Source organism: Ictidomys tridecemlineatus, chromosome 16, assembly GCF_052094955.1.
Source record: "Ictidomys tridecemlineatus isolate mIctTri1 chromosome 16, mIctTri1.hap1, whole genome shotgun sequence".
NCBI lineage: Eukaryota > Metazoa > Chordata > Mammalia > Rodentia > Sciuridae > Ictidomys > Ictidomys tridecemlineatus.
Window position 1 is genome coordinate 35,787,059 of NC_135492.1, and position 13,216 is coordinate 35,800,274.

The 13,216-nt window shown below is 37.2% G+C and overlaps 1 protein-coding gene across 1 annotated transcript; it reads left to right on the forward strand.

Moving 5' to 3' along the window:
* Positions 1–671: 671 nt before the first annotated feature.
* On the forward strand, positions 672–5,602 carry LOC144371302 (uncharacterized; the record flags this gene model as incomplete). The annotated part of the gene is given in 2 exon segments (XM_078033691.1): positions 672–2,378; positions 2,380–5,602. Coding segments are annotated over 2 exon segments (1,860 nt in total), but the record flags the coding sequence as incomplete, so codon positions are not given.
* Positions 5,603–13,216: the final 7,614 nt, after the last annotated feature.

The following is a 13,216-nucleotide window of genomic DNA, read 5'->3' on the forward strand; positions in this document are numbered from 1 at the left end:
GCTTAATAAAGAATGCTCTGGCACATCAGGGCAATAATATGTCCCGGTACCTGCAGGATTCCCCACAAATTAAAACTAGACAATAGTTTGTTGGAGGAAAGGTGGAACTGTAGGGATGTGGGGCATTGGCTAAGCTGGTGAGAGACAAGAACACATTTGGCAGTCACATTTTAGGACCTGTGTGTTCTTTTAAACATTTTTGAACAGCATTTGTAATTATACTGTTTCTCTAAAAAATGAAAAATTTGCAACGGAGTCTATTTCATGCTTTAGTTAGTCACTGGAATAATTTAAAATTCACCATTGAGTAAATATACACAAATATTTCTTTAGACAAGATAGAATAAAAAGAAGGAGAAGAAGAAATTTCTGAGTTTTAGTAGTCTCTCTGACTGTTACTTTACAAAAATGATGAAATGAACAGTTTCTCCTTGTTGCAATGCATGGAATTATAATGATTGTGGGAGTATTTGTACTTACCTAATATTGCTTAATTTAAAAGTAGAAAGAATTTTGAAAACACCCTCATTGATACTCAGAGAGACCTATATTTATGATAAATCTGTTAGGACCTGTAGACAGTCTCTACGCTAGGTAATTCGCAGCATAATAGATTTGGTGTAAAACAATGAAAATTCTGTGAAAGTCATTAAAATTTTCTTCTTTTTTTAAATCCTAGAAATCACCCATGTGATCGTTTAAAAGAGCTTTACAATGAGAAAAGTGAAAAAGTTTTTAATCCATACCCAAAATTTATTTATCCAAGCTTTTATAATCAAAAGACAAATTACAGCTATAAGGTATGTGAAATCATTTTTAATAAAACTACAAGAATTTCTGACCTCCAGAGAATTAATATTGGTGGGAAGCTCTACAAGTTAAAAAAATATGTAAAAGCATGTAAAAATTCCTCAGTTCTTTATGAGAGCTGTGATAAATCCTCCATAAGTAAAGAATGTGAAAAATATTTTACTCAAATTCTATGTGTTACTAAAAACAATAGGCTTTACAATGGAGATAAACCTTACAAATTGAAGAAATGTGAAAATGTATTTAAGTGTTTCTCAAACCTCTCTAAACGCTACAGTAATCATACTGGAGAGAAAATCTGGAAATGTAAAGAAAGTGTCAAAGCTTTTAATAAAAAATCACCCCTTCCTGAACACCAGAAAATTTATACTGGAGAAAATCCATACAAATGTAAAGAATGTGGCAAAGCTTTTAATAAAAAACCATGCCTTAGTCAACACCAGAGAATTCATACTGGAGAAAAGCCATACAAATGTAAAGAATGTGAAAAAGCTTTTAATCGAAAATCACACCTGACTGAACACCAGAGAGTTCATACTGGAGAAAAGCCATACAAATGCAAAGAATGTGGCAAAGCTTTTAATAAAAATTCAAACCTTACTGAACACCAGAGAATTCATACTGGAGAAAAGCCATACAAATGTAAAGAATGTGGCAAAGCTTTTAATCAAAAATCATGCCTTAGTCAACACCAGAGAATTCATACTGGAGAAAAGCCATACAAATGTGAAGAATGTGGCAAAGCTTTTAATCAAAAATCAAAACTTACGCGACACCAGAGAATTCATACTGGAGAAGAGCCATATAAATGTGAAGAATGTGGCAAAGCTTTTAATAAAAAATCATGCTTTACTCAACACCAGAGAATTCATAGTAGAGAAAAGCCCTACAAATGTAAACAATGTGAGAAAGCTTTTAATCGAAAATCACACCTGACTGAACACCAGAGAGTTCATACTGGAGAAAAGCCATACAAATGTAAAAAATGTGAAAAAGCTTTTAATCGAAAATCAAAACTTACTCGACACCAGAGAGTTCATACTGGAGAAAAGCCATACAAATGTAAAGAATGTGGCAAAGCTTTTAGTAAAAAATCAAACCTTACTCAACACCAGAGATATCATACAGGAGAAAAGCCATACAAATGCAAAGAATGTGGCAAAGCTTTTAATAAAAAATCAAAACTTACTCAACACCAGAGAATTCATACTGGAGAAAAGCCATACAAATGTGAAGAATGTGGCAAAGCTTTTAATAAAAAATCATGCCTTACTCAACACCAGAGAATTCATACTGGAGAAAAGCCATACAAATGCAAAGAATGTGAAAAAGCTTTTAATCGAAAATCACACCTGACTGAACACCAGAGAGTTCATACTGGAGAAAAGCCATACAAATGTAAAAAGTGTGGCAACGCTTTTAATCAAAAATCAAAACTTACTCGACACCAGAAAGTTCATACTGGAGAAAAGCCATACAAATGTAAAGAATGTGGCAAAGCTTTTAATAAAATGTCAGAACTTACTCGACACCAGACAGTTCATACTGGAGAAAGGCCATACAAATGTGAAAAAAAGTGACAAAGCTTTTAATCAAAAATCACACCTTACTCGACACCGGAGGCTTCATAGTGGAAAAATGCCATATAAATGTAAAGAATGTGGCAAAGCTTTTAATAAAAAAACATGCCTTACTCAACACCAGAGAATTGATACTATTTAGAAACCATACAAATATCTATGATGTAGCAAAGCTTCTAATTGAAGGTCACTCCTTAGTCAACACCAGAGACTTCTTATGGGAGAAAAGCCATACAAATTTGAGATTGTGGCAAAGATTAATCAAATATAACTTATTTGACATCAGAGAATTAATATTAGAAAAAAGCCATACAAGTTTGAAGAATTTGGCAAAGCTCTTTATCAAATATTACACATTTCTCAACACCAGAGAATTCATACTGGGGAGAAAACATAAAAATGCAAAGAATGTGGCAAAGCTATTCTATTAGGAAAAGTATTGTTGTTCACCAAATATTCATACTGGATAAGAACAATGTAAATGTTAAGAATGTGGCAAATTTTAAGTATGCTTCAAGTGTTAACAAGAAACCGATCATTCATACTTGCAACAATTCTCACAAATCCATAGATTGTAAAAGTCTTTTCCTGTAAGGTCAAACCTCATTGGTCACCAGAAACTTTATACTGGGAAGAACAATTACAATTGTCCAGAGATAGCTCCACAGCACTGACTCCCCATAGAATTCCAACCCTTGCCCAACTGGCCATTATTCATTAGCCAGTGGAAGTCGGCAGGAAGCATGATTGGATCCTCCGGCTTCTTTCCTTATGTGAACCTCTCTAGGTTCAATTGTCATTTCCTCCGTTTCTCTGTATTGATTGAATTCAAATCATCTTTTTTTTATTCAAAAGCTATATTTGGAATTAAAGGCCTATTTGTACCAAACCAAAACATTAATAAAATTATTTTATGCCTGAAGTCTATGATCACATCAATATTTTTCCCATAATCTCAGCTGGACAGAATAGTCCTATGTCAATGTCTTATTTCTTTTATTTTATTTTGGGTGTATACCGAGGATTAATTTCAGGTACACTCATCCACTAAGCAACATCCCAGCCCTATTTTTTATTTATTTAGAGACACAATTTCATTGAGTTGCTTAGGGTATTACTTTTACTACTAATACTGGCTTTGAACTTGTAGTTATCCTGCCTCAGCCTCCTGCACTACTTAGATGCAAAACCAGTTTCAGCAATTTCACATGAATCTAAGCAACTTAGGAAGATCCTAACTCTAAATAAAAAGATTTGGGGATGTGTCTTAGTGGTAGAGAGCACTTTGGTTTGATCCCTAGTACAAAAAAAAAAAAAAAGGACAAAGAGGCTCAGGTTTTGTGGTCATCAGACTGAGTTTATGGTGTACATAAGTCTGAACAATTGCATTATTTAAATTTTTTTTAAAAAAATTATACTAGCTATAGTTACTTAGTGATCACCATAGTGCTATAAAGCACAGATATCTCCACTAACTTTTACTATCACAGAAGTACCTCCATAATAATCCCACAATATTAAGATGATGCCTCTGTTGATGCAGGGATTCATTTGGTAGCCTTTGTTCAATTATTCTCTCACAACAGGTGTGCACTTAACCCCTGAAAGTTTCAGTAATTCAGACTCAAAAATCATGCCTTACTCAACACCAGAGAATTCATACTGGAGAAAACCCATACAAATGTAAAGAAGGTGGAAAAGCTTATAAGAAATATTATCGGGTGTGGTAGACACGTCACACCAATTGGAGGAGGGGCAGAGCAGAGCCACCACCCATGCCCGCAAGGTAGGCAGACCTGTGACTGACCGGCAGATCAGGCCCAGTGGCCTGCCGGCGTGGTAGACACGTCACTTCAATTGGAGTAGGGGCACAGCAGAGCCTTCGCCTGCGCCCGGGACAGGCCCAGCGACCCGCCAGCGTGGTAGACACGTCACCCCAATTGGAGTAAGGGCAGAACAGAGCTAACGCCTGCGCCTGCAAGGTAGGCAGACCTGCGACCAACCGGCAGAACAGACCCAGCGGCCTGTCAGCATGGTAGACAGGTCACCCCAATTGGAGGAGTAGCACAGCCGCTGACCGCCCTGTAAGGGAGAGTATTCAACTATACAAGAGCAATATAAATATATAAGGGGAAAATTTCAAAAAAACAACAGTTTCACCAAGCAGAAAGAAACATGAGCAGTATGAAACGACAAGGAAAGAAAGGACCACAAGCAATGCAGGTCAAATCAACTTTAGAAGAGGTAATAGCTGCAGCAGATGAAATGTCAGATAAAGAATTCAGGATATACATGCTTCAGATGATCTGGAGTCTCAAGGAAGACATTAGACAGCAAAACCAGACAATGAAAGATCACTTCTACAATGAACTACACAAACAAATCCAAGAACCAAAAGATCAACTATACAGGGAGGTAGAGGTAATAAAAAACAAACAGAAATCCTAGAAATGCAGGAAGCAATAAACCAACTTCAAAACTCAATTGAGAATACTACCAGCAGAGTAGAACACTTAGAAGATAGAACATCAGACAATGAAGACAAAGTATTTCAACTTGAAAAGAACATAGACAGCTCAGCAAGACTGTTAAGGAACCATGAGCAGAACATCCAAGAAATATGGGATAACATAAAGAGACCAAACTTAAGAGTCATTGGGATACAGGAAGGTATAGAGCTCCAAACCAAAGGAATGAGCAATCTATTCAATGAAATAATACGAGAAAACTTCCCAGACTTGAAGAATGAGACAGAATCCCAAATCCTAGAAGCCTACAGGACGCTGAATGTGCAAAATCATAAGAGATCCACACCTAGGCACATTATAATGAAGATGGCCAGCATACAGAATAAGGAGAGAATTTTAAAAGCTACAAGAGAAAGGAAGTAGATTACATTTAGGGGTAAACCAATCAGGATAACAGCTGATCTTTCAACACAGACTCTGAAAGCTAGAAGATCCTGGAATAACATATTTCAAACACTGAAAGAAAATGGGTTCCAACCAAGAATCGTGTATCCAGCGAAATTAAGCTTCAGGATGGAAGATGAAATTAAAACCTTCCACAATAAACAAAAGTTAAAAGAATTTGCTGCTAGAAAACCATCTCTTCAAAACATCCTTGGCAAAACATTTCAGGAAGAGGAAATGGAAAATAACAATGAAAACAAACAGTGGGAGGTAGGACAGTAAAGGGGGGAAATAATCAAAGAGGAAAACAAACCATGTTTAGTAACATAAATAAACAAATATGGCTGGAAGAACAAACCATATCTCAATAGTAACTCTAAATGTTAATGGCTTAAACTCACCAATTAAGAGACACAGGCTAGTTGAATGGATCACAAAACAAGACCCAACAATATGCTGCCTACAGGAGACGCATTTGATAGGAAAAGATATACATAGATTGAAGGTGAAAGGTTTGGAAAAATCATCACTCAAATGGACTTCAGAAACAAGCAGGAGTGTCTATAATCATATCAAATAAAATAGATTTCAAGCCAAAGTTAATCAAAAGAGATAAAGAGGGACACTACATACTGCTCAAGGGAACCATACACCAAGACATAACAATCATAAATATATATGGCCCAAACAACGGTGCAGCTATGTTCATCAAGCAAACTCTACTCAAATTCAAGAATCTAATAGACCACCATACCATAATCATGGGAGACTTCAACACACCTCTCTCACCACTGGACAGATCTTCCAAACAAAAGTTGAATACGGAAACTATAGAACTCAATAACACAATTAATAACCTAGACTTAATTGACATATATAGAATATACCACCCAACATCAAGCAGTTACACTTTTTTCTCAGCAGCACATGGATGCTTCTCAAAAATAGATCATATATTATGTCACAGGGTAACTCTTAGACAATATAAAGGAGTAGAGATAATACTATACATCTTATCTGATCATAATGGAATGAAACGGAAAATCAACGATAAAAGAAGAAAGCAAAAATCATGCATCACTTGGAGAATGAACAATAGGTTACTGAATGATCAATGGGTTATAGAAGACATCAAGGAGGAAATTAAAAAATTCTTAGAGATAAATAAAAACAGAGACACAACATATTGGAATCTAAGGGACACATTGAAAGCAGTTCTAAGAGGAAAATTCATTGCTTGGAGTTCATTCCTTAAAAAAGGAAAAAACCAACAAATAAATGATCTCATACTTCATCTCAAAATCCTAAAAAAAGAAGAGCAAAACAACAGCAAAAGAAGTAGAAGGCAAGAAAAAATTAAAATCAGAGCTGAAATTAATGAAATCGAAACAAAAGAAATAATTGAGAAAATTGACAATACTAAAAGTTGGTTCTTTAAAAAAATAAATAAAATTGACAGACCCTTAGCCATGCTAATGAAGAGAAGAAGAGAGAGAATTCAAATTACTAGCATACAGGATGAAAAAGGCAATATCACAACAGACACTTCAGAAATACGGAAGAAAATCAGAAATTATTTTCAATCCTTATATTCCAATAAAATAGAAGATAGTGAAGGCATTCAGAAATTTCTTAAGTCATATGATCTGCCCAGATTGAGTCAGGAGGATATAGACAACATAAACAGACCAATATCAATTGAGGAAATAGAAGAAACCATCAAAAGACTTCCAAATAAGAAAAGCCCAGGACCAGATGGGTATACAGCAGAATTTTACAAAACCTTTAAAGAGGAACTAATACCAATACTTTTCAAGCTATCTCAGGAAATAGAAAAGAGGGAGAACTTCCAAATTCATTCTACGAGGCCAACATCACCCTGATTCCTAAACCAGACAAAGACACTTCAAAGAAAGAAAACTACAGACCAGTATCTCTAATGAACCTAGATGCAAAAATCCTCAATAAAATTCTGGTGAATCCGATTCTCAAACATAAAAAAAATTGTGCACCATGATCAAGTAGGATTCATCCCTGGGATGCAAGGCTGGTTCAATATACGGAAATCAATAAATGTTATTCACCACATCAATAGACTTAAAAATAAGAACCATATGATCATCTCAATAGATGCAGAAAAAGCATTCGACAAAGTACAGCATCCCTTTATGTTCAAAACTCTAGAAAAACTAGGGATAACAGGAACATACCTCAACATTGTAAAAGCAATCTATGCTAAGCCTCAGGCTAGCATCATTCTGAATGGAGGAAAATTGAAGGCATTCCCTTTAAAATCTGGAACAAGACAGGGATGCCCTCTCTCACCACTTCTGTTCAACATAGTTCTCGAAACACTGACCAGAGCAATTAGACAGACAAAAGAAATTAAAGATATTAAAATAGGAAAAGAAGAACTTAAATTATCACTATTTGTGGATGACATGATTCTATACCTAGCAGACCCAATAGGGTCTACAAAGAAACCATTAGAGTTAATAAATGAATTTAGCAAAGTGGCAGGATATAAAATCAATACACATAAATCAAAGGCATTCCTGTATATCAGCAACAAATCCTCTGAAATGGAAATGAGAAAAAACACTCCATTCACAATATCCTCAAAAAAAATAAAATACTTGGGAATCAACCTAACAAAAGAGGTGAAAGACTTATACAATGAAAACTACAGAAACCTAAAGAGAGAAATAGAAGAAGATCTTAGAAGATGGAAAAATATACCCTGTTCATGGATAGGCAGAACTCACATCACCAAAATGGCCATATTACCAAAAGTTCTCTATAGGTTTAATGCAATGCCAATCAAAATCCCAACAGCATTTCTTGTAGAAATCGAGAAAGCAATCATGAAATTCATATGGAAAAATAAAAGACCCAGAATAGCAAAAACAATGCTAAGCAAGAAGTGTGAATCAGGCGGTATACCGATACCAGACTTCAAACTGTATTACAGAGCAATAGTAACAAAAACAGCATGGTACTGGTACCAAAACAGGCTGGTGGACCAATGGTACAGAATTGAGGACACAGAAACTAATCCACATAACTACAATTATCTTATATTTGATAAAGAGGCTAAAAGCATGCAATGGAGGAAGGATAGCATCTTCAACAAATGGTGCTGGGAAAACTGGAAATCCATATGCATCAAAATGAAACTGAATCCCTTTCTCTAGCCATGCACAAAAGTTAACTCAAAATGGATCAAGGAGCTTGATATAAAATCAGAGACTCTGTGTCTGATAGAAGAAAAAGTTGGCTGTGATCTACATACTGTGGGGTCGGGCTCCAAATTCCTTAATAGGACACCCAAGCACAAGAGTTAATAATTAGAATCAACAAATGGGACTTACTCAAACTAAAAAGTTTTTTTCTCAGCAAAAGAAACAATAACAGAGGTAAATAGTAAGCCTACATCCTGGGAACAAATCTTTACTCCTCACACTTCAGATAGAGCCCTAATATCCAGAGTATACAAAGAACTCAAAAAATTAGACAATAAGATAACAAATAACCCAATCAACAAATGGGCCAAGGACCTGAACAGACACTTCTCAGAGGAGGACATACAATCAATCAACAAGTACATGAAAAATGCTCAACATCACTAGGAGTCAGAGAAATGCAAATCAAAACCACCCTAAGATACCATCTCACTCCAGTAAGATTGGCAGCCATTAGGAAGTCAAACAACAAGTGCTGGCGAAGATGTGGGGAAAAGGGTACACTGGTTCATTGTTGGTGGGACTGCAAATTAGTGCAGCCAATTTGGAAAGCAGTATGGAGATTTCTTGGAAAGCTGGGATTGGAACTACCATTTGACCCAGCTATTCCCCTTCTCAGTCTATTCCCTAAAGACCTAAAAAGAGCATGCTACAGGGACACTGCTACATCGATGTTCATAGCAGCACAATTCACTATAGCAACACTGTGGAACCAACCTAGATGCCCTTCAATAAATGAATGGATAAAAAAATGTGGCATTTATACACAATGGAGTATTACTCTGCATTAAAAAATGACAAAATTATAGATTTGGAGGGAAATGGATGGCATTAGAGCAGATTATGCTAAGTGAAGCCAGCCAATCCATAAAAAACAAATGCCAAATGTCTTCTTTGATATAAAAAGAGTAACTAAGAACAGAGTAGGGATGAAGAGTATGAGAAGAAGATTAACCTTAAACAGGGATGAGAGGTGGGAGGGAAAGCGTGAGAGAAGGGAAATTGCATGGAAATGGAAGGAGACCCTCAGGGTTATAGAAAATTACGTACAAGAGGAAGTGAGGGGAAATGGAAAAATAATACAAGGGGGAGAAATGAATTACAGTGGGGGGTAGACAGAGAAGACAGGAGGGGAGGGGTGATAGTAGAGGATAGGAAAGACAGCAGAATACAACAGACACTAGTATGGCAATATGTAAATCAATGGAAGTGTAACTGATGTGATTCTGCAATCTGTATACGGGGTAAAAATGGGAGTTCATAACCCACTTGAATCAAAGTGTGAAATATGATATGTCAAGAAGTATGTAATGTTTTGAACAACCAACAATAATAAAAAAAAGAAATATTATGCCTTATTCAAAACCAGAGAACTCATACTGGCAGTGGTTACACCCAGTGGAAATTGGGCATTCTAGAGGCAGTTTTATTTTCAAGTAGGGAATGGGATTACTAAACATCATCATGATGGGCAAGCCTCTTACCAAAAACAAGCCTTTATTCTCTAAGTTTTACCATGCTGAGGCTCAGGGTAGATCATACGTGCTGAAAAAAAAAAACTGTTATTTTTCTAATTTATTTTTTCTCCCAGTGCTTTAAGCACAATGATTGTCTCCCAGTAGTGAGGAAGGGAGGAAAGAAACAAGAGAGGGAGCAGAAGGAGACACACAGCATATTATCAGAAGAAACCTAAAGCCTTCAGGCAGGAGAATTATTAATTTGGGCCTGATTGTGGTGCTAATAACACTCTGTCAAAGAGTTCTACCAATCTTACCAAACTTACCAGTCTTGGGTCACTTGTCAGTATCAAGCCAGATGCCCCTACTTGAACAACAGGCAAGATTCTTCCTTAGCAGAAACACCATTGAGTAAGCAGTCTTTTCACCTCTTCTTTTCCAAGAATGAATTGTGAGTCATTGAGGACTTCACCTGCATTCTTGTGCACGTGCGCACATGTGCACGCGCGCACATGTGCACGCGCGCACACACACACACACACAAACAAATTAATATTCAGGCCATCAGAATCTGCAACCCCAGGCTGGAGCTGGTGACCTGGGACATTATCTTGCCATCTCCAAGAAAAACCTTTGACTTCTGATCCTGTACATTCCAGAATTTTCTGTGCAGTGTTTCACTTTCCCTTTCCCAGATGCCATCCGAGATAAAAAAAAAAAAAAGCTAGAGTGAGATTCAAAGCCTTTTCACTGCCATCTTCTCTGTATCTGCGTAGTCTTTTCTTGTCCCATACAACCTGAGTTTGTGCCAGGCAGTTATCACCTGGTGTCAAATTGAGGATAAAAAGACAGAGGAGGGATTGTTGAAAGGCATCAGAATTCTCTGCTCTGCTGGCTCACTGAAAGACACTCTATTAAAACAAAGAGTGCTGTTGCTCTGCAGTCACTCAAAAGGCTTCATAGGGTCCATTAAGCAAAAAAAAAAAATGATCACAAACACAGTTCCTTGCTTGAGGGAGCAGAGACCAAGCCTCTAGAAGAACCTACAGAGTCATTTTCTTTCTTTTTTTTTCCTGGAAATAGAAAGTACTTGTGTTACCAAGGCCTTTTACAGTTGTGACTCTCTTCTTTGACAATGGTGCTTTGCTTACCATCAAGGGGATAAATTCTTAAACTGTTTATGTGTGTGTGTGTATTTTGAAGGCAGTGGAAGTTACTGTGGATTTAACTCAAGAGCATTTTACAGCTATTCTACTATACCTGAAGAAGATCCCTAGATGTGTCTTCGAAATTTTACTGTGAGCCAGAATCTCACTAAATTGTTCAGGCTGACCTTGAACTTACAATCCACCAGCTGCAGTCCCTTGAATCACTTGATTTATAGGCATGGACCACCTCACCCAGGCATGCATCACTTCACCCAGTCATGACTTTCTGGAGAGAGGTAGTTTTTAGAAATAGTCAGCCATCTTCCCAAGTTGTTCATGTCAAAATTAACTAATATAATTATCATACTACCAATATCCTTCTAATTTTGCTCCCAGCATCCAAAGTCAGTCTTTGTGTGATATAATAATGGCATGTCCAGTTACCATAATAACAGAGATGGCTCATGCCCCCTAAAGCTCACTGAAAATATAATAACCCTAAATCCACTTATGCTGTATCATCTTTTCTTCCTGTGCAAATAGAAGAAAGTCTCTTTTACATGTTCTCCATCACCTCCCACACCCCTATCTCCTGACCAACCCTGGAGCTTCCCAAATGGCTCTTCACTACTGCTTATAGAAAGCTGTAGCTCTCTGTGACAGTGCATGTGTTCATGTGCATCTCCTATATATGATTAAAACAAACCCTAAGGACTCTTACAACAATGGCAAATCTATAAACCTCCTCAAAATGGCCAGAACAACTGCATCTGTAACCTGTACCACTTAGACTTGGTCATAGGGAGGCACCGAAGCCCTGCTTTCTGTTAGGCTTTTCCCATCTTAGTGCTGGGGAACACAAAAGGCTTTCAGAGGTGGGAGGAAAGGAAGGGCTCTGCACCTGGAATGTGGGAATTGTGCAGGCACTATTCCTGTTGCATACAGTCTCTTCCAGCATTGTTGTAAATGTGGGTTGCAGAAGAGGTACATTAGCAGATAATGTCCACAATAGTCTGGAGTAGAGCTAGGCTTAGATTCAAATTGGAGATATCTTTTCACCTTCTCAGTTACCCTCCTTATAAACACTTTAAAGCATCAAAAAAAGGCAGGCTATATGTTCTGGGTGTTCATAACACAGAGTATACCTTTCAGGAGAAGAAAATATTGTCTCTACTTTTCTTTTCCAAATTGGTATTATTAGGGCCTATGACCATATCTCTGCCACTATCAGGACTTCAGGCTGTGGGCAAATAGTCAGCCTTTCCTGTATGAGGAGGAGGACCTGCACCATTTTAAATAAATTTCCTGCTACAGTACTATAGTAGTACTGTAGTCAAAGACCCTGGCTTCATATCACTTCCTGGAATCTGCAGTAAAAACTGCCTCAGCATAGGGACACTTCAGGAACTCTGATAGGAGCAACCAAGAGAATCCCCCAGCCACCTACAGAATGCCTCCACTGGCAAAGAAAAAAAAACAAAAAAACACTCGCCATCTAGTGGTCTTATCGGGCAACTGTGGGGATCTGCACATCATGAGCCAGAAACTTTATTTAAGAAAACCATGGTTCATCCAATCATGGCTACAGTGCAGTAACATGGCCTTTAGAGATTTTTTAATTTTTTTTAATATTTTGTTTTTAGTTTAAGGTGGATGTAATTTTTTTTAATTTTATTTTTTATGTGGTGCTGAGGATCAAATCGAGTGCCTCATGCATGCTACAAGAACACTCTTCCACTGAGTCGCAAATCCAGCCCCCTTTAGTTTTTAAACAAGAGATTAGGTATCACTTTAATCTCTGGAACAGAAGTAAAAGTTAAAATGTTTACAGGGATTGACTCTTAGCTGTGGGTGTTGTGGTTGAAGGTCTTAATGAGGTCATTGCAACAGTATTCCGTGAACATCTCAGCAGTGGAGATCCATGCACCCAGCCCCTTGGATCTCAGGGTCTGTCAGCCAGGGCTGAAACTAGAAAATTTTGGATGCAGGTCATTAAGGTGTAAGTTAATGAGGTCATAATAACTTTTTTTTGTAAAGTGCTGAAAAAAATTGTCCTTGGAGGAGAGA